This window comes from Thalassophryne amazonica, chromosome 6 (genome assembly GCF_902500255.1).
Source record: "Thalassophryne amazonica chromosome 6, fThaAma1.1, whole genome shotgun sequence".
In the NCBI taxonomy this organism is placed as follows: Eukaryota; Metazoa; Chordata; class Actinopteri; order Batrachoidiformes; family Batrachoididae; genus Thalassophryne; species Thalassophryne amazonica.
This window is the reverse complement of record NC_047108.1, coordinates 82,937,543-82,957,758: the sequence shown is the minus strand read 5'-3', so window position 1 is coordinate 82,957,758 and position 20,216 is coordinate 82,937,543. Positions and strand designations below refer to the sequence as shown.

General features: G+C 40.7%; 1 protein-coding gene across 3 annotated transcripts in view; it reads right to left on the bottom strand.

The window, feature by feature from the left end:
- Positions 1–10,438: 10,438 nt before the first annotated feature.
- uckl1b (uridine-cytidine kinase 1-like 1b) overlaps positions 10,439–20,216 on the bottom strand; it is a 32,314-nt gene continuing 22,536 nt past the window's right edge. Inside the window, exons 8-15 of one of the 3 annotated variants that reach the window (XM_034172622.1) lie at positions 18,993–19,012; positions 14,960–15,058; positions 14,774–14,867; positions 14,373–14,435; positions 14,151–14,273; positions 13,939–14,046; positions 11,028–11,184; positions 10,439–10,948 (exon numbers count right to left, since the gene is read on the bottom strand). In XM_034172622.1, the coding sequence (XP_034028513.1) occupies positions 10,869–10,948; positions 11,028–11,184; positions 13,939–14,046; positions 14,151–14,273; positions 14,373–14,435; positions 14,774–14,867; positions 14,960–15,058; positions 18,993–19,012 (744 nt within the window). In that variant the 3' untranslated portion in view covers positions 10,439–10,868. Of the gene's footprint in view, positions 10,949–11,027; positions 11,185–13,938; positions 14,047–14,150; positions 14,274–14,372; positions 14,436–14,773; positions 14,868–14,959; positions 15,059–18,992; positions 19,013–20,087; positions 20,105–20,216 lie in introns of all 3 variants that reach the window. The other 2 variants (XM_034172624.1, XM_034172623.1) reach the window with 2 other exon arrangements.

Here is a 20,216-nt window from a genome sequence, read left to right as displayed (position 1 = left end):
AAAAATATTAGTCCTATGAATATTACGTTTTGGGGACATTCATCCTTGACCCAGAATACATAAGCATACCAAATGACAAATGTCAGCATTCCCCAGTTTGTGCGTGATTGAAGCCATGCACACACACACACACACACACACACACACACACACACACACACACACACACACACACACACACACACACACACACACACACACAGAGGCCACTTGGCTTTTAATATAGATTTCACTTGAGCCAATCCAAATCAGGTTAACTGATTGTACTGAACTCTTGAAATGAATCGGAATTTGTTAAAAATGTTGCCTAAAAAATTCATTTGATCAACCCTAAAATTCTTTGAGTGACAATTTTCCCTACATTACATGCACTATGGTATAGTGCATCCGGAAAGTATTCACAGTACTTCACTTTTTCCACATTTTGTTATATTACAGCCTTATCCCAAAATAGATGAAATTCATTTTTGTTCCCCTCAAAGTTCTACACACAATACTGCATAATGACAATGTGAAAAAAGTTTTTTTATTTTATTTTATTTTTGCACTCTTCGAGTGCACACCTCTGCCAGTACAAGTTTTCCAATTCCACAAAATCTTTACCTTTGAAAAAAATTTCAAGGTCAGAGTCCTGTTAGAAGTGGCTTTTCATAATGTAAATTAGATGTGATCAAATGTCAGGAGTATGTGTTTCATTCATGCACTCGAATCCAAGTTTTTTATTTTTTTTGTGGTGTCAAGTTTTTTTCAACTTTGTTGGTTTCTGAATTCTTTTTTTAGATAATTTTCACAGAACATTGGTTATTTCTGCTGTGCACAATTTGCCATTGCTTTTTGTCACTTGGTTTCTGACTGATAATTGGAAGATAGACAAACAGGCATAAAATTGGAACCTCCATTCAATTTTGGTGATGTAGGTAAATCCATAACAGAAAAATGAGAGTGACTGAGGTACTTTTGATTGATATATAATTCGAAATGTACTCCAAATGGGCTTTTCAATATTAACTTCAAATGTCCACAAAATCCACAATCTGGATCAGATCCAGATCAAACTTTGTCAGGCATCTTACTTTCACCTCACTCCAGCATTCCTTTCTGATAGAGTGAGCATTAACCTGAAGCACCTCCCTGACTGAGGCCCTTCTCCCCGATTGTTCAGTTTAGACAGGTGACCAGCTTTAGGAAGTCCTGGGGAGTCCTGGTGGATCCGAACTTCTTCCATTTGATGATGGAGGTCACTGTGCTCATTGGGACTTTCAAAGCAGCTCAAATGTTTCTGTACCCTTCCCCAGATTTGTGCATCAAGACAATCCTGTCTTGGAGGACCACAGACAATTCCTTTGACTTCATGCTTGGTTTGTGCTCTGACATGCACTGTCAACTGTGGGACCTTATATGTAGACAGGTGTGTGCCTTTCCAAATCATGTCCAATTAACTGAATTTACCCCAGGTGAAGCTGTAGAAACATTTCAAGGATGATCAGTGGAAACAGGATGCACCTGAGCAAAAATCTCCCTAAGTGTTTTTTTCCATTGTCATTATGGGGTATTGTGTGTAGAATTTTTTGGTGGAAAAGAAAACAGTTTCATCCATTAATATAAAATGTGGAAAAGTGCAGCACTGTAAATACATTCTGGATATATATATATATATATATATATATATATATATATATATATATATATATATATATATATATGCATCCAAAGTAAATGTAACTTTTAAAGAAACAACAAATAAATGATGAGGTGCATCATGTTTCAGCTGTTCAGATCTTCAGCTTCAGTCGTCCACCTCGACACACACACATTCATTCATTTCCAGCCAAATGACCCCAGGCGACTCACACACCGAACACTGTGAGCCACAAAGGTTAACATTAGGCGAGCTGGTGTGAAAGCACGCACACACAAATGTGACACACTCACTGAAATAAATCACTTTTTTTACATTCTTGTTCATTACATGTTTATTGCTAATTTAAACAGATTTTCCTGCAGCAGTTATTGCTGAAGACATTTACACAAACTGTGCTTTCTCTGCCCAGAGGATGAGTCACCGCTGTGACCCTGCTCACACATAATGTTACCGTGGAGACCGCATTTAATCTCTCCACAGAGAGCTGGATTCCAATCTAACCTTTAACCCCAATGAAAGAAAGGTCACAGGGGTCACACACTTCTCTGGTCCTTTTTCCACACGCCCATTTTCCTGTGAAAGGGCATTTGTCAAATCATGGGCACGAGAAAGCTGAGCACATTTGTCCTGATGCAATTAGTGCAACGTGCACTTTGTGAGTTTGTTGTGACGGGAAACAAAAGGACGATGAGGTGCACCTGCTGGTTTGTCTTCAGCTCCTCTTGAAATTGAGACACTGAGTGCTGATCACATGAAGAACCTAAAAGAACTTGAAATCCAGTGTGACAGGCATTTATAGCACAGCGGCTCAGTCGTCCACGTTTCTGCAAATAATCAGTCAGCCTGTGAGAGTACATCAGTGCTCACATGCTTTCTATGAAGTCAATTTTCTGTTTAATCTTTGCAGGAAAAAAATTTAACTAGAAGTAACGTTTAATTCACTTGTCACGATCTTTCAGTGTGTGTGTGTGTGTGTGTGTGTGTGTGTGTGTGTGTGAGTGAATATGGGCTGTATGTACTTACTGAGGAGTACTGATCCAGAAATAGTCAAGTGATTAAATGCTTTCCTGCCTCATAGGAAGCATGGAATCGTTACCGGGAAACAGGCGTGGAAATATCTTGCTGTATATAAAACAATTTTGGAAAGGTCTTATGAGGCGTTTCAGTGTTCCTCAGCTTTTAATTGCACATTTATGAGTTTTACATTGAAATGAGAGGAGAGACTGTTAGAGCATTTTTGCTTATTCGCCCTTGAAGGCGTATCTGGTGTCGCTGTAGAAAACTCACAACAGTTAAGTTCCGAAAAGGTTTTTCTTCAGGCACAATACCTGCAAACTGCATTTAATTTTTTTTTTTTGGGCAAAAGATTATTATTATTATTATTATTATTATTATTATTATTATTATTATTATTATATTAAACAGTTAATAGAGAAAGAAGATGGAAAATAATTCATATAATAAGTAATAAATCAGTTTGACTACTACATTTTTACCTTTTCCCCTCCAATTTAAATTTGCAATTGCTGGAGACAAAAAAAAGCTTCATCTATTGATATTTTTAGAAAATCTTTCTAAAATATATTGTTTATTTTTATCCTGTTTTTTTTCCATCTGGTGTGTTTTTGGTCATATTCTTTTTTTAACAGCTTGAATGAATAAAACACAATTACATTTATGTTACAAAGAAAGGTAGAAAAATATCTGATTGTTCCCAAATGCGCTGTCTTTAACTTTTTATAATTTTTGCACACATACTGCAGTGTCATTTCAAAATGATCTCCAAATTTGTCTAAAACAAATTAAATATCAAGCTGGAGCAGCATAAATATAACACGTAAATATTTGTTTAAATGTATAAATACACTATCACAATATGATTATAGCTCATCAATAATAGAACGTAGATTTCATGGAGCGGTTCAGACAAAGAATGAATGAATTAATTAATTTTATGGCCAAACAATCCAGCAGGAATAACCTGCATTATCTGGCTAAAAGCATTTTAATTTTAACATTTAAAAATGACAAATGAGGCGACCATTATGGGACTATAACAATTTTCTAGAAAGAAAATGTTGATACATTAAAAGAGAGATTTTACATTTTAAACTGCGAACTAATTAATTTCAACAAGCAACACGTTGGTTGAATGTGGGAAGTGCGCCCTCTGCTGGTAGTTTTGTGGAAGAAGCTCAGCACGACCAGAGTGCACACAGTAATAATAATAATAATAAAAATAACATGAAATAAATGGACTGCATTTATATAGCGCTTTTCCATCTGCATCAGACGCTCAAAGCGCTTTACAATTATGCCTCACATTCACCCCGATGTCAGGGTGCTGTCATACAAGGCGCTCACTACACACCGGGAGCAATAGGGGATTAAAGGCCTTGCCCAAGGGCCCTTAGTGATTTTCCAGTCAGGCGGGGATTTGAACCCATGATCTTCTGGACTCAAGTCCGACACCTTAACCACTAGACCATTACCTCCCCATCACCCTGAAAGGTAACAGTGTTTTTTTCAAACATAAATGTCTAACTTTACGTCATAAATTGACAGTGTTGATGTCACACACGAGTGGTGGCTGTGTGATGTTTAACAAACAAAGCAAGAGATTTTAAATTAGTCACCTGTTACAGTCCACACATCATAAAATAACATCCGTAGCATGTAAGATTAAAAAAAAAAAAGAAAAAAAAAAGAAATCAGTCACAATATTCAAGGAATGTTGGTGCTGTTTTTTTGTTTTTTTTTGGTTGTGTGTGTGTGGGGGGGGTCATCACAGTATGCAGAGGTGAGACGGCCTTTCATGGGCTGACGAACCTGAGATTGAGCCTGAAATCACCATTCTCAGGATGGACAGTCCAAGAAAGAACCGCTCAGGAGACTAAAGCAGATCTGTGGCACCAAACACCAACACAACTGTCCTGACAGAGAGAAAGAAATAAGTTTAAATTGTGGTTTAAAATGTCTGAATAGTTTCATATGAGCCGTCCGGTCTATATGAAGGTGGATGTTGTTTTCTGCATTAATGCAAATGTTCTCAGACTGAAGTCAATTTACTGCTACAGGGGAATATATATATATATATATATATATATATATATATAAACATCATAGTGTTACTATGTTTTGATAATCAGTAGTGAATCGCATCATCATTTTGAAATATTTGTTACAGAAGGAAAAAAAATGAAGAAAAAAGTAGCATGTTCTCATATTTCATGGCCTTTTAAATTTAATGGTGACAATTTAAAATAAGGGTACAGTAACTGACACTCCTGAATCCAGTGATGAACATGAACTGTTATTTAAAAGGTAAATAATGTGTTTAGTAATAATTTATGAGTAGAATATTTGTCAGTTGATGCAGGTGGCAGTGTGATGGTGGCCAAGCGGTTAGTGCGCTTGTTTCCCGAGTGGAAGGTTCCCTGTTCATGACCGCCCCTGCAAATTCTCCATGTAGAGTGGAGTTTACGCAAGAAAGGCATCCGGTAAAAAAACAACCAAAAAACACGGCTTAATCAACATGCAGATCCATATTGAATCCACTGTGCTGATCCCAAGTGAAAAAGGAAGAAGCCAAAAGAACTTACTTATGGTGGTAGCTCAGGGGTAAGTCTGCCAATGTCTAGGCCAGGGTTAAAATCCATTCACGCTACCTGTCTGTGTCCTTGGACAAGGTACTAAATCTGCACTGCCCTAGTCCACTCAGCTGTAAAGGGGTAACCGGCCTGGGCTGAAGAGGTGACTGGTGTTCCATCTGGGGCGAATCAGAGTCCCTCATCAGCTGCCTAAACTGGAGATAAGCACCAACACCGACAGGCCTCAGAGCCAATAGCAACTACTACTTATCTTTACCATGTTAGTTAAAGCAGTAACAAGCATTAACTAACAGTTAATTATGGGTTAACTGTGTTTAGTATTCATTTATTAACACTGTTCATCTTAGTTAATGCCGTAATAAGTATTAACTACCAGTAACGGAGTTAACCAGTGAATTACAAGATAACTGTGTTTAGTTATTTATTCGGATTCATGATAGTTAATGCACTAATAAGCTTTAATTAACAGTAAATAGAAAGTTAACTGTGTTTTAGCAATCATTGATGATCGTGTTCATGCTAGTTAGTGCAGTAATGTACATTAACAGCTAATTAAGATTTCACTGTTTTTAATCATCTTAACATTCATGTAGTTAATTCAGTTCTTAGGATTAAGTAATGGTTAATGAAGACAACTGTGTTCAGTAATCTTAATAAGGTTCATGTTAGTTAATGTGGCAGTAAGCATTAACAGCAAATTAAGAGTTAACTGTGTTTACGAATATTAATAATGTTCATGTTAGTTAATGCAGTAATAAGCGTCAACTAACAGCAAATTAAGAGTTAAATGTGTTTAGTAATATCAATAGTGTTCATGGTAGTAATGTAGTAATAAGCATTAAGTAATAGTGATTTAAGAGTTAACTGTGTTTAGTAATTGTTTAATAGTTTTCATACTAGTTAATACAGTAATAAGCATGAACTGTTCATGTGTTCTGTTAGTTAATACATATTACTGCATTAACTAACAGTGAATTGAGTTAAATGTTTAGTAATATCAAGTGTTCATGTTAGTTAATACATATTACTGCATTAACTAACAGCAAATCAAGAGTTAACTGCATTTAGTAATCATTTGTTAACAATGTTCATGTCAGTTAATGCCGTAATAGCCCTTAAATAAGAGTAAATTAACAGTTAAATGCGTTTAGTAATAATTAATAATAGTGTTCATGTTAGTTCATGTAGTAACAAGCAAACTAAGTGAATTGAGAGTTAATTGTGTTTACTAATTATTAATTCTAGTGTTCATGTTAATGCAATAATAAGCATTAACTAACAGTAAATTGAGAGTTAATTGCATTTAGTAATTATTAATAATAGTGTTCATGTCAATTAATGCAGTAATATGCATTAACTAATGTTGAATTCAGAGTTAAGTGCGTTTAGTAATCATTAGTTAATAGTGTTCATGTTAGTTAATTTAGCAATCTTGATAGCCTTCTTCTCAGTTAATTAAGACTTAACTGTGTTCAGTCATCTTAATAAGGTTCATGTTAGTTAATGTGGCAGTAAATATTAACAGTGATTTAACAGTTAACTGTTTAGTAATATTCATAATTTTCATGATAGTTAATGGAGTAAAGCATTAATTCACAGTGTATTAAGAGTTAACTGTGTTTAGCGCTGTTATTAACCATGTTTGTGTTACTTAATGCAGTAATAAGTATCAACTCACGGTGAATTAAGAGTTAACTGTGTTTAGCGGTCCATTATTAAGAGTGTTCATGTTACTTAATGCAGTAATAAGCAATAACTCACGGTGAATTAAGAGTTAACTGTGTTTAGCGATCCGTTATTAACAGTGTTCATGTTACTTAATGCAGTATTAAGCGTTAACTCACGGTGAATTAAGAGTTAACTGTGTTTAGTGACCCAATGTTCATGTTACTTAATACAGTAATAAGCATTAAGGAAGAGTGAATTATAAGATAAATGTGTTTAGTAAACACTTAGTAATAATGTTTATGTTGGTTACCTGTGTTTAGTAATCAGACTCTTACTTGCATACTAATGCAGTAACAAGCATCAACTCAATTGAATTAAGAATTATATGTGAACATTCCAAATATTTCACATCTCAATTTCTGCATCATTGGATTTTTAAAATTTTGGCACCACTAAGAACATTCTCAATGCAGAGGACATCTCACATTGCTTCGAAATATACTTTTCTAGAATGAACACTTGATTACAGTGTGAATTTATTTAATTCTGGTATTCAAAGTGTACTTTCTCATGTAAAAAAAATAAACAAGATTAAATAATAACAGGAAATTAACATAACTTCATATTAAAATAATGTGGGTTGATGTCACAAAGTAAAATAAATTAAAAGTGACATTTGGCTACAGTGAAACAAGAGCATTTCAGACAAATATGAAGCATAAATGCACAAGTTGAAAGACAGAAGTCAACATGTTACAAATCCTCATCCCCACACAGAATCATTTAACCATCACTTCACATTTACAATCTAAAACACTCACAGATCAACCAATGAATAAACAAGTTACTTTCCATCCTTTCCATCATTCGGCCGTCCCTACAGTAACAGAGGACTGTGGCAAACCGTCTCCCTAAAGCCTTTGAACGAATCCTCTGCATGTGTCTTACCCACGAGGCAGCAGACTGTCCGACTCCGCTGAACCACCCGAGGCAGGCAGAGAAAATCTAAAGCAAGCAGACAGGTTGCTGCTTTATAACGGACACTCCTTCAGCCTGTGACCTCATAGTGCTCTGTGCTCTCTCTGTCACACACATACACACACACACATCTTCCTGTTGTGCTGCTGGTAAACTTTCCACTGACATCTTCATTCAGAAACCAAACCTGTCATTCACCTTCTTTTTGTTGTCATTGCCAAAGCAAGCCAGTTTAAATAAATAATAGCTGCCAATAGAACAAACACAATGCTGGTCAAACTTCCTGATCGTATCAACACGTACATCTTTTTGCCTGGCCTTCTCGCACCAGTCTTTCAGAAAACGTGCATCTTAAGGGTCAATATCTGCCTAACGGGCTGTTGCTTCATAATTGTCCATCAGCCTCATCAAACGTGTCAGTCATACTTGTCTGTCCGTGGCTGACATCTCAACAGCTATCAGCGTGATAATTATGGAAAGTGATGGAAGATACTGAGGTTACGTTCCACCAGGACAACCACAATATCCTTCCTGTTCGTTTTCAAAATGTAATGAATGTTGGTGTCATGGTCACAGTGCCATTACAGGATAATGCATTTATCATATAGAAATAAAACACACAGCGATTTAGCTGCTCTACTGCACTTATTACCTTTATTAAATATATATATATAAAAACATGAGGCACAACTGGTAAACGCCAGTGAGGCTGCAAACACAGTCGAATACATGAATCCACAAAGTATTCACAACGCTTCACTTTTTACACATTTTGTTGTTCAAGCCTTATTCCCAAATGAATTAATTTTTCTTGCCTCAACATTCTACACAGAATACCCCATAATGACAATGTGAAATAACTTTTTTTTTAAAGATTTTTCCAAATTTATTAAAAATTTTCAAAAAAACAACAACAAAAAAAACTAAGAAATCACTTGTACACAAGTATTCACAGTCTTTGCCATGAAGGTCAAAATTGAGCTCAGGTGTTTCCACTGATCATCCTTGAGATGTTTCTACAGCTTAATTGAGGTAAATTCAGTTGATTGGACAAGATTCAGAAAAGCACACACCTGTCTACATATAAGGTCCCACAGTTGACAGTGCATGTCAGAGCACAAACCAAGCATGAAGTTAAGGGAACTGTCTGTAGACCTCTGAGACAGGATTGTCTCAAGACACAAAACTGAGGAAGGGTACAGAAACATTTTGCAGCAGCTTTGAAGGTCCCAATGAGCACAGTGGCTTCCATCATCCCTAAATGAAGGACATTCCATTTCCATCCAGCAGGACTCTTCCTAGAGCTGGCTACCCATCTAAACTGAGCGATCAGGGGAGAAGGGCCTTAGTCAGTGAGGTGACGAAGAACCCAATGGTCACTCTATCAGAGCTCCAGCATTCCTCTGTGGAGAGAGTAGAACCTTCTAGAAGGACAACCATCTCTACAGCAATCCACCAATCAGGACTGTATCGTAGAGTGGCCAGACAGAAGCCACTCCTGAGTATGTGGCAGCCCACTGGGAGTTTGCCAAAAGGCACCTGAAGGACTCTCAGACAATGAAGCAAAATTCTCTGATCTGATGAGACAAAGATTGAACTCTTTGGTTTGAATGTCAGGTGTCATGTTTGGAGAAAATCAGGCACCATCCCTACAGTGAAGCATGGTGGTGGCAACATCATGCTGTGGGGATGTTTTTCAGTGGCAGGAACTGGGAGACTAGTCAGCATTGAGGGAAAGATGAATGCAGACATCCTGGATGAAAACCTCTGGATGCTCCAGAGCACAGCACTCTTGACTTCAGACTGGGGCGACAGATCATCTGTCAGCAGGACAATGACCCTCAGCACACAGCCAAGATATCAAAGAAGTGGCTTCAGGACAACTCTGTGAATGTCCTTGAGTGGCCCAGCCAGAGCCCAGACCTGAATCTGATTGAACACCTCTGGAGAGACCTGAAAATGGCTGTGCACTGACGCTCCCCATCCAACCTGATGGAGCTTGAGAGGTACTGGAAAGAGGAATGGGCACCAAGCTTGTGGCATCATATTCAAGAAGATTTCAGGCTGTAATTGCTGTCAAAGGTACATCAACAAAGTATACAGCAAAGGGTGTGAAATCAATAAATAATAAATTTGTAAAAAATTCTAAAAACTTCTTTCATGGTGTCATTATGGGGTGTTGGGCAAGAATTTAGAGAGGAAAAAATTAATTTACTCAATTTTGGAAATGCAGAAAAAGCGACACGCTGTGAATACTTTCTGGATGCACCGCATGTTTTACTATCAGCTTGTTTTCAGCAGTAAGCACAGTCATTGTACCTTCTTTACCCCTCATGTTAATTTAACCCAGACTCTGCAGTATATCAAAATAAGAGATATGAAACAAGATTACGCTTTCCTTTGCATGCGATCTGATACCTGCTTGAATGCACGTGGTGTGTCAAAAGCTTAAAAACAAAAAATCCAACAAAAAACAAAGACCAGGTGATCTTGTCAGGATAGAAATTGAGCAACATGAGCAAGTTTCTATATTACTTTGGGAAAGCTGTGAGTACAGTGCAAGGTTAAAAACAAACTTCTTTTTTTTAAGCCACATGCAAATTCACATTCAGCTGTGTCATCTCCTGGCTTAAGGCTATATTTTAAAGTAATATATTAACAAATTACAACATCATGATTGTCATAATTTAAATATCACAATAAAAAAACCTTTGACTTTCAATATACTGTACACATAAAAATATGTCAGACTTCACAAAATAACTTTGAAGAACAGCATATGTGCAAGAGTAAATGATCCAATTTCAACACGGACAATATTCAGGGCATCTTGTTTCCTTGCATAATAAAAAAAATGTCACCCACTGATGCAAAAAAAAAAAAAAGAAAAAAGAAAAAAGTGTCCTCAAATCGTCCTCTTGCATTACTCAACGCGAATTATCCAAATAAGTGTGCTGCAGTTAAAGTTTTCAGTAACTGGGCTCATTTGTCTCTTCATCGCTCCAGTCAGGAGGTGCATCAGTTCCAAAGTATCGATCCCCAAAGTTTCCTGTGAAGACAAGCATCAGTTCAAACTTTATTTTATGAAATCTCTCTCTGGCACACATTTTGTCAGCACCATCACTCACCTATACCAGGTATGATGTGGAAGAGGTCGTTGACCTTCTTGTCAACAGCTGTCGTGATGATCTTAACTTGTGGGAATGCGTAGGCCACTGAATGGATGCCCATTTCTGCCATCAGTAGAGACACCAGTAAGATCTTGTCCTCTTGAACATCATGGTCCTGAAAATAAAACACCAGAAAAAAAAAATCAATCAATCAATAAATGTGGTCATTCATTTTCCCTATTCGAGAACCATCACCTTATCATGGGGGAGAGGTTTGTCTGCCCCTATGAACCAGAGAGCTGGGTCTGGACCCTTCGTGCTCCTGGTAGGGTCTCCCATGGCAAATTGGTCTCAGGCGAGGGGCCAGACTAAGGATTTTACTCCATAGAAAAACGAGGAAGAGGAAACGTGACCCGGCCCGGAGGAAGCCTGGGGCTCCCGTCTGCAGCCAGGCCTGGACGGAGGGCCTATCAGCGAGCAGCTGGAGGCCAGGCTTGCCAAGGAGTCTGGCCAGGCACAGCCCGAAAAGGCAACGTGGACTTTCCATCTCCACCCTGTGGGCTCACCACCCGCAGAGGGAAACGCTGGGGTCGGGTACGCTGTACCACGGGTGGCAGTGAAAGTTGAGGGCCTCAATGGACCAGACCCTGGACACTCAGGTGAAGAGAGGGGCAGAGCTGTCAACTGATCACCATCTGCTGGTGAGTGGGATCAAATGGTGGGGGAGGAATTTGAAAAGACCTGGTAAGTCCAAACGGATAGTGCGGGTGAACTGGGAACATCTGGAGGAGCCCACTGTCTAAAGATCTTCAACTCACACTTGCAGCGGAGCTTTTCTGGTATCACTGTGGAGACTGGGGACATTGAACCAGAACTGGCAATGTTCAAAGCTTCCATTGCTGAAGCCACAGCGGTGAGCTGTGGCCTAAAGGTCTTAGGTGCCTCAAGGGGCAGCAAACCTCAAACGGCATGGTGGACACTGGTGGTCAGGGAAGCTGTCCGACTGAAGAAGGAGTCCTCCCAGAATATGTTATCTCAGAGGACTCCTGAGGCAGCTGTAAAGTACCAACGCGCCCAAAGGGTGGCAGCCTCTGCTCTGGGAGAGGCAAAGCAGTGAGTGTGAGAGGAATTCGGAATAACCATGGAGAAGGACTTTCGGCCGGCACCAAAGTGCTTCTGGCGGACTGTGAGGCACCTCAGAATAGGAAAGCAGGGAACCATCCAAGCTGTCTACAGTAAGGATGAGACTCTGTTTACCACAACTGAGGAGGTTATTGGGAGCTGGAAGGAACACTTTGAGGAAATCTTGCATCAGACTGGAGGGCCCTCTGTAGTGGAGGCAGAGCTGGAAGCTGATGGGAGAATCATCATCAATTTCCCTGGTGGAAATCACTGAGGTAGTCAAACAACTCCACAGCGGCAAGGCCCCAGGGGTTGATGAGATCCATCCATAAATGCTGAAGGCTCTGGATCTGGAGGGACTGTCTTGGATGAAACGTCTCTTCAACATTGTGTGGAGGTCTGGGACAGTGCCTAAGGAGTGGCAAACTGGGGTGGTGCTTCCCATATTTAAAAAAGAGGACCAGAGAGTTTGTGCCAATTATAGGAGCATCACACTACTCAGCCTCCCTGGTAAAGTCTACTCCAGGGTGCTGGAAAGGAGCGTCTGGCCGACAGTCGAAGCTCTGATTGAAGAGGAACAAATGTGGGTTCTGTCCTGGCTGTGGAACAACCAACCACCTCTATACTCTCACAAGGATCCTGGAGGGAGCCTGGAAGTATGCCCATCCAGTCTACATGTGTTTTGTGGACTTGGAGAAGGCGTATGATCGGGTTCCCTGGGAGACATTGTGGGAGGTGCTGTGGGAGTGTGGAGTGATGGAGTCCCTTCTCAGGGCCATCCAATCTCTGTACTCACAAAGCGAGAGCTGTGTTCAGGTGCTCGGCAGTAAGTCGGACTTGTTTCCTGTTTCCGGTGGGGGTTGGCCTCCTCTGGGGCTGCACCTTGTCACCAATCTTGTTTGTGATATTCACTGACAGGATATCGAGGCATAGTCGGGGGGAGGAGGGTCTTCATTTTGGTGAGCTCAGGGTCTCATCACTGCTTTTTTGCAGATGATGTGGTCTTACTGGCTTCACTGACCTGCAACCTCCAGCACTCACTGGATCGGTTCACAGCCGTGTGTGAAGCAGCTGGGATGAGGATCAGCACCTCCAAATCTGAGGCCATGGTTCTCAGCAGGAAACGAATGGATTGCCAACTCCGGGTAGGGAATGAGGTCTTGCCCCAAGTGAAGGAGTTCAAGTACCTTGTGGTCTTGTTCACAAGTGAGGGGGCAATTGAGTGCAAGATTGGCCAGAGAATCGGAGCTGAGTCAAAAGGTGTAACTCTCAATCTCCTGGTCAGTCTTCCTTCCTACCCTCACCTATGGTCATGAGGGGTGGGTCATGAGTGAAAGAACTAGATCGCGGGTACAAGCAGCTGAAATGGGTTTCGTCAGGAGGGTGGCCGGTGTCTCCCTTAGAGATAACGTGACAAGCTCGGCCATCCGTGAGGAGCTCGGAGTAAAGCTGCTGCTCCATTGCGTTCAGAGGAACCAGCTGAGGTGGTTCAGGCATCTGGTATGGATGGCCCCTGGGCGCCTCCCTATGGAGGTGTTCCCATCACATCCAGCTAGGACGAGACCCTGGGGAAGACCCAGGACTAGATGGAGAGTTATATCTCCACACTGGCCTGGGAATGCCTCAGTATCTTCCAGTCAGAGGTGGTTAATGTGGCCTGGAAAAGGGAAGTTTGTGGTGCCCTGCGGAGCTGTTGCCCCGGTGAACTGATCACAGATAAGCGGTTGAAGATGTATGTATGTATTTCATTCTTTTTCATTTTGTATTACAAACTGTGAAAAAAATAAAAATGGTGATCATAACCCACCAGAAGCACCCGCACAGCCATCATGGCAGCAGCTCCAGTGGACACGGTACAGTCCATAAGAATCACGTGATCTTCAGTAATGTCCTTAGGGAGACGCAGGTAATGTAGCTGAGCATGTTCAGGGGGCAGATCAACAAAGCAGACAGAGCGTGAGTTCATTTGAAAATGTAACATTAATGTCTCATGTACAGACCATAATTCCAACGACATACCTCTGGTTCTCCTGTGTCCTGGTTTGTCTGGATGAGGATCTTGCCAATGCGGACGTCTTTGCAGACAGCCCTCAGAGCTGGTTCCATGGTCTCTCCTGCCCGCAGGATGGACACACCTGTGATCTAGGAAAACAATAACGGGAGAGAGGTGAAATTCTGCACATTAGAACAAAGCTTCTCTGTGCTCCTCACACAGAAAAATATACTTGAAGACTCCCTCACCTGTTTCCCATGGAAAGTCCTGCCTTCATAATCCTCTCCCTGGGGGGTCTGGACTATGTGGACCTGAAATCATAAAACGGCTATATTCCACAGTGGAACAGTGAGTTTGGTGAAACACGTTGTCACTGTGTGCACTGTAAACATACAGGTCAGGTCCTGTCAACTTTCCACTGTGGCAGACAAAGTTTCCACACTCCTGCTGCAGACCGCTGAGCGCATGCATGTGACTGAGGCTTTAGTTTGCTTTCTCTCTCTGCATCAATTCATCAGTTAGCACATGTTTACGTTCTCTGCTCGGTTATCTAACAATTCTGAGTCAGTACTGCAGCTAACGTGAGGGATGACTGAACCTTTCCGTCGTGTTGACATTTTATTTAGTGGACGATCTCAGAGTGCGGCACCTGTGAGGGGAGGAAGGAGAGCGCTCGCTCGATCAGAAGACGCATCAACCTCTTGGAGTAGAAGATGAACTCATCACGACTGGTTTCTTTGTTTCTAAACATGCAGAAGAAGACCAGAATTGAAAATTTGGTTGTTAAAAACAAACAAAAAACAATGCTGGTGATATTAGAGTAGCAGCATTTCACCTGATGATGGTGTGCATGCCCCTGACCTGCGGCGTGCTCTCTAGAACACTGAGGGTCTGGGGGAGGGGTTGGGCCTGGTGTGCTGAAGCCAGGGCCGCCCTGTAACCACAGCAACAGATGCAAGCGTGGTGGTGGACAGACAATAATACATTACACACACACACACACACACACACACACACGCCATCCATATAATATGATCACTGTTCAGCAGTAGCTCGATCTAGACGTCTTCACGATTCTGACAGCAGTTACTAGGAAGATGATTTATCTCAGGTCCAAATTTTATTGAGTCTAATGGCTTCTGGGTCAGGTCACATTCTGTCGATGTCTGAGTCTATCTGTAATCACAATCAGCGCTCCTCACTCACTGGAGCCAATCAAATGAGAGAAGAAACATTTTTGGGGAAACAAGTTCATTTTTGGTATGACAGAGTGTATGTAGCCTGTGAAAAAACCCAATACAGACATTCAAAATAATAAACACATAACCTTAAGTATAACTTTTTAAATTGAATGTTGGCACAAAATGCTCAGCACCCCGGCCTTTACTTTGGTACATCCCGAAAATCTGAAATCTGTGAAGACTTCTATTTCGAGCAAAAGTAGTGGTTATTGTGTTGATGGTGTTGTGTTAATACTTCACACTGATTAGTTGGGAAAAGGTAGAAACACACACACAACATGATGAAGCACAGTGTCACTGCCGGGTATTTCAGTGAAAAATTACAACAGCACAGAGACCATAAAAACTGCTGACTTTAGTCACAAAATACATAAAAATACTTTGAAATAAAAGAAAATTTCACTGTACAATCGATATAAAATGCACAGCAGTTGTCTCCAGTACTTGCAGGACTCAGCATTAAACACTCGTCTGTGTTTATTATTGCAAAAACGCAACATGTATGCAAAGACGCATCTTCCAGGACCTCTCCATGTGATGCAACACATGGCTTCACATTTGAAAAGAAAATGAAGACAAGCAAAGCACCTTTGCCGTGACATGTCATTCACATTGGCAGCAAAGGGAAAACTGACTAAAAAGAAAACTCGTGACTGTCAAAAATCAGTATTTATTATGACAAGATGAAGCCTAGCCATAACCTTGGCTCTAAAAATTAAACCAGCCTCCCAGCCATTTGCTTCACCAAAAGCTTCATGATTTGAAGTTTCATTTAACAGGTCAAAGATTACAGACATCTACAAGTAATATGCAGCAAAGTATGATATTACAAGGTGGAGGCCATATAGTTCAATTTGTGTGGACATGCAACAGCACATATAATAATAATAATAATAATAATAATAATAATAAATTATGGCCATTACTGACAAAATACATGCATCAAGAGAACAAGAAGAACAACTCCAAAGACAACTAACCTCAATAAATGTCAGACAGGTGCATTATGGGACAGGTAAATCTCCAATGTTACCTGAATCATATTTATCTAATAGATTACAATTTGTTCATGTAAATGGGGAATCTTCTTCACAGACTAAGGTTAATTATGGAGTTCCACAAGGTTCTGTGCTAGGACCAATTTTATTCACTTTATACATGCTTCCCTTAGGCAGTATTATTAGACGGCATTGCTTAAATTTTCATTGTTACGCAGATGATACCCAGCTTTATCTATCCATGAAGCCAGAGGACACACACCAATTAGCTAAACTGCAGGATTGTCTTACAGACATAAAGACATGGATGACCTCCAATTTCCTGCTTTTAAACTCAGATAAAACTGAAGTTATTGTACTTGGCCCCACAAATCTTAGAAACATGGTGTCTAACCAGATCCTTACTCTGGATGGCATTACCCTGACCTCTAGTAATACTGTGAGAAATCTTGGAGTCATTTTTGATCAGGATATGTCATTCAAAGCGCATATTAAACAAATATGTAGGACTGCTTTTTTGCATTTACGCAATATCTCTAAAATTAGAAAGGTCTTGTCTCAGAGTGATGCTGAAAAACTAATTCATGCATTTATTTCCTCTAGGCTGGACTATTGTAATTCATTATTATCAGGTTGTCCTAAAAGGTCCCTGAAAAGCCTTCAGTTAATTCAAAATGCTGCAGCTAGAGTACTAACAGGGACTAGAAGGAGAGAGCATATCTCACCCATATTGGCCTCTCTTCATTGGCTTCCTGTTAATTCTAGAATAGAATTTAAAATTCTTCTTCTTACTTATAAGGTTTTGAATAATCAGGTCCCATCTTATCTTAGGGACCTCATAGTACCATATCACCCCAATAGAGCGCTTCGCTCTCAGACTGCAGGCTTACTTGTAGTTCCTAGGATTTGTAAGAGTAGAATGGGAGGCAGAGCCTTCAGCTTTCAGGCTCCTCTCCTGTGGAACCAGCTCCCAATTCGGATCAGGGAGACAGACACCCTCTCTACTTTTAAGATTAGGCTTAAAACTTTACTTTTTGCTAAAGCTTATAGTTAGGGCTGGATCAGGTGACCCTGAACCATCCCTTAGTTATGCTGCTATAGACTTAGACTGCTGGGGGGTTCCCATGATGCACTGTTTCTTTCTCTTTTTGCTCTGTATGCACCACTCTGCATTTAATCATTAGTGATTGATCTCTGCTCCCCTCCACAGCATGTCTTTTTCTTGGTTCTCTCCCTCAGCCCCAACCAGTCCCAGCAGAAGACTGCCCCTCCCTGAGCCTGGTTCTGCTAGAGGTTTCTTCCTGTTAAAAGGGAGTTTTTCCTTCCCACTGTCGCCAAGTGCTTGCTCAGAGGGGGTCGTTTTGACCGTTGGGGTTTTTACGTAATTATTGTATGGCCTTGCCTTACAATATAAAGCGCCTTGGGGCAACTGTTTGTTGTGATTTGGCGCTATATAAATAAAATTGATGATGATGATGAAGATGTTCCACGGACATGTGGATTTCAAAGTTACTGTCAGAGTTTACTGGTAGATCCACTATTAGAAAGTTTGAACCTCATGTGCTAACTTTTGAAAGAAAATCCAACTTGTGCCATATTGAAAGGAGAATCTCACATGGGCAAGAGACCAGTGAAGATTTGCATGTTTGTGATGAGTATTGCAACTGAAAGCCACAGTCCAACAATCACCAGAGCAGATGCAAAAACCATGAAGAAGAAGAAGGAAAAAAGTCGGAAGAGGCCATGAGTAAACTAAATAAAATGTGGGAAATTACACAAATCTGACATTTTATCCTGGAATGGGTGGACCAGTGACTGATTTCACTGCAATGCCAAGAAGAATGAAATGTTTTGTGAGACAGGGAGTTTGGCTTTTTGAACGAGATGAAGAATACTGACCTTTTCCTGAACCAAAACGACAGTTCGGAGTTTTGAGTGCCCATGTGTACTGGGTTAAGTCAAATCACATACTGTCTGTACAGCAGTGTTTTCCAACTTTTTTCTTCAAAGCCCCCCTACTTGGATTTATGAAAGACTGACCATTTTGTGGTGGGGAGGAGGGGCACTGACATCCCACTTTTCTCTTTGGTTCATCCATTAGTATTGATAGTCAAGTAAATGTGTTATTATGACTTTCTTGAATAGGTCAAGTTTTAGTTTTGATAACTTCAGAGTAGACAAAACCCCAGGCATCATCTGTGATCTTGGGCACCCCTGTAAGGGGGGCTTGGGCCCCAGGTTGGGCGCCAGGGCTGTACAGGAAGCAAGAACATTCATGCACAGTAACAGTGCTTGGCTTTAAAAGTGTTGATTTTTCTTAGGTTATGGAATATGTAAATTAATTTGCTATGTGTGTAATTGAGATGTTTCCTCCAGAACTTGTCCAATGGACAGATGATGCACAGAGATCTTAATGCCGAGCCCTGACTTGTACATTTTTTTCCACGTTTATGCATCTATCAGATCTACAAGGTGCTACAGGAGCAGACACACTGTTATAATTCTGTGTTATGCTGCTGTGTTGACTGAATTCACATTCAGAATCTAAAACTCTAAACTATCCACAAAGTCACTGAGATACTCATTAGCCGGATGCAAAGAGAAAGAAAGTCATAGCAGATCTGCTCACATATCCCAGCGAAGTTTCCTCTACGCGGGGAGATTTTCGGCGAAACAAAACAACAGCGACAACATTCACAACGGACACAAAGACGGAAATCATAAACAGGTAGAAAAATGAGAAGAGACACAACATCAGGTGGATGAAGGGATGAAAGGACTAATCGACACGGTGAAGAATGTGACAGCGGAGACCTTAAATGTCAAATGGTGCAGAACTTTGTTTTTAAGTATGTTTCAAACGAATGCACCAAATGTTACAACACAATACAGGACATTCGGTCTGGATCAGATTTAGATATCTGCAGACGTGCATCCAATATGTGTGTTGTACTGCGGGTTTGTGTAGGAGGTGCACAACTGTGGTGCGGCTGTCACTCATTCACTGTGTAAAGACTAAAACAGTAAAGGTTGGCATTTCTGCTTACAGGCCCCAGCACATCCTGTGTCTAAAGACATGCACTGAGCTCACTTCCTGTCTCTGTGTGTCTCAGTGACTGTGGCCGACATTCAATGGAAAAACTCAGCGCTTTGTAGTAGGCTATTGGAAACTTTCTCTGTGGCTGATGTATGCAATAGTCAACAATAGCAAGCGCTTCCTCTCTCTCGCTTTCTGTTCTCGTCACTCTCTTCTTGGCACTGAAAGGAGGGGTCAGTGACTTAAATAGCTTTTTTCTTTTAAAGACACAGAAGGCAGGAGGAGTATAGAGAGAGAGAGAAAACCAACGTCCCTGCCTTAAATGCTGGCTGCACCAGACCACTGTCCAACGTTTCATCTTGTTAATACTGACAGCAGGCTTCATGTAAAACATTGAATGCACGCTGCTGTGCACGCTGCTGTGCACGCTGCTGTGCACGCTGCTGTGGACTCAGTCTGGACTTTACGATGTTTATATTGGCAATATTGGTGACTGATTGATTATATTTGTTGTGTAGAATCAAAGTGCCGCCTGGCGAAGTCCCAAGGCAGCCAGCAGGTCAGTGGAAGGTAGAGGTTGGTTTTTCTGTCCTCTCTTTCGCTCCCTCTCCAGTAAGAAGCTGGAGCAGATGTGGAAGTGGGCAGATGACGAGGGAAGAAAGACAGAAAGGATAACGACCACTCTACCTGACGCTGAGCTCACGCTGTAAGCCATGGACAGGTTTGGGGTGGGGGAGGAGATGGGTTGGGGAGTGAGAGAGCAGTCTATCAGCAATGTGTGTGTTATTGTGTGTGTGTGTGTATAGACAAAGTCTA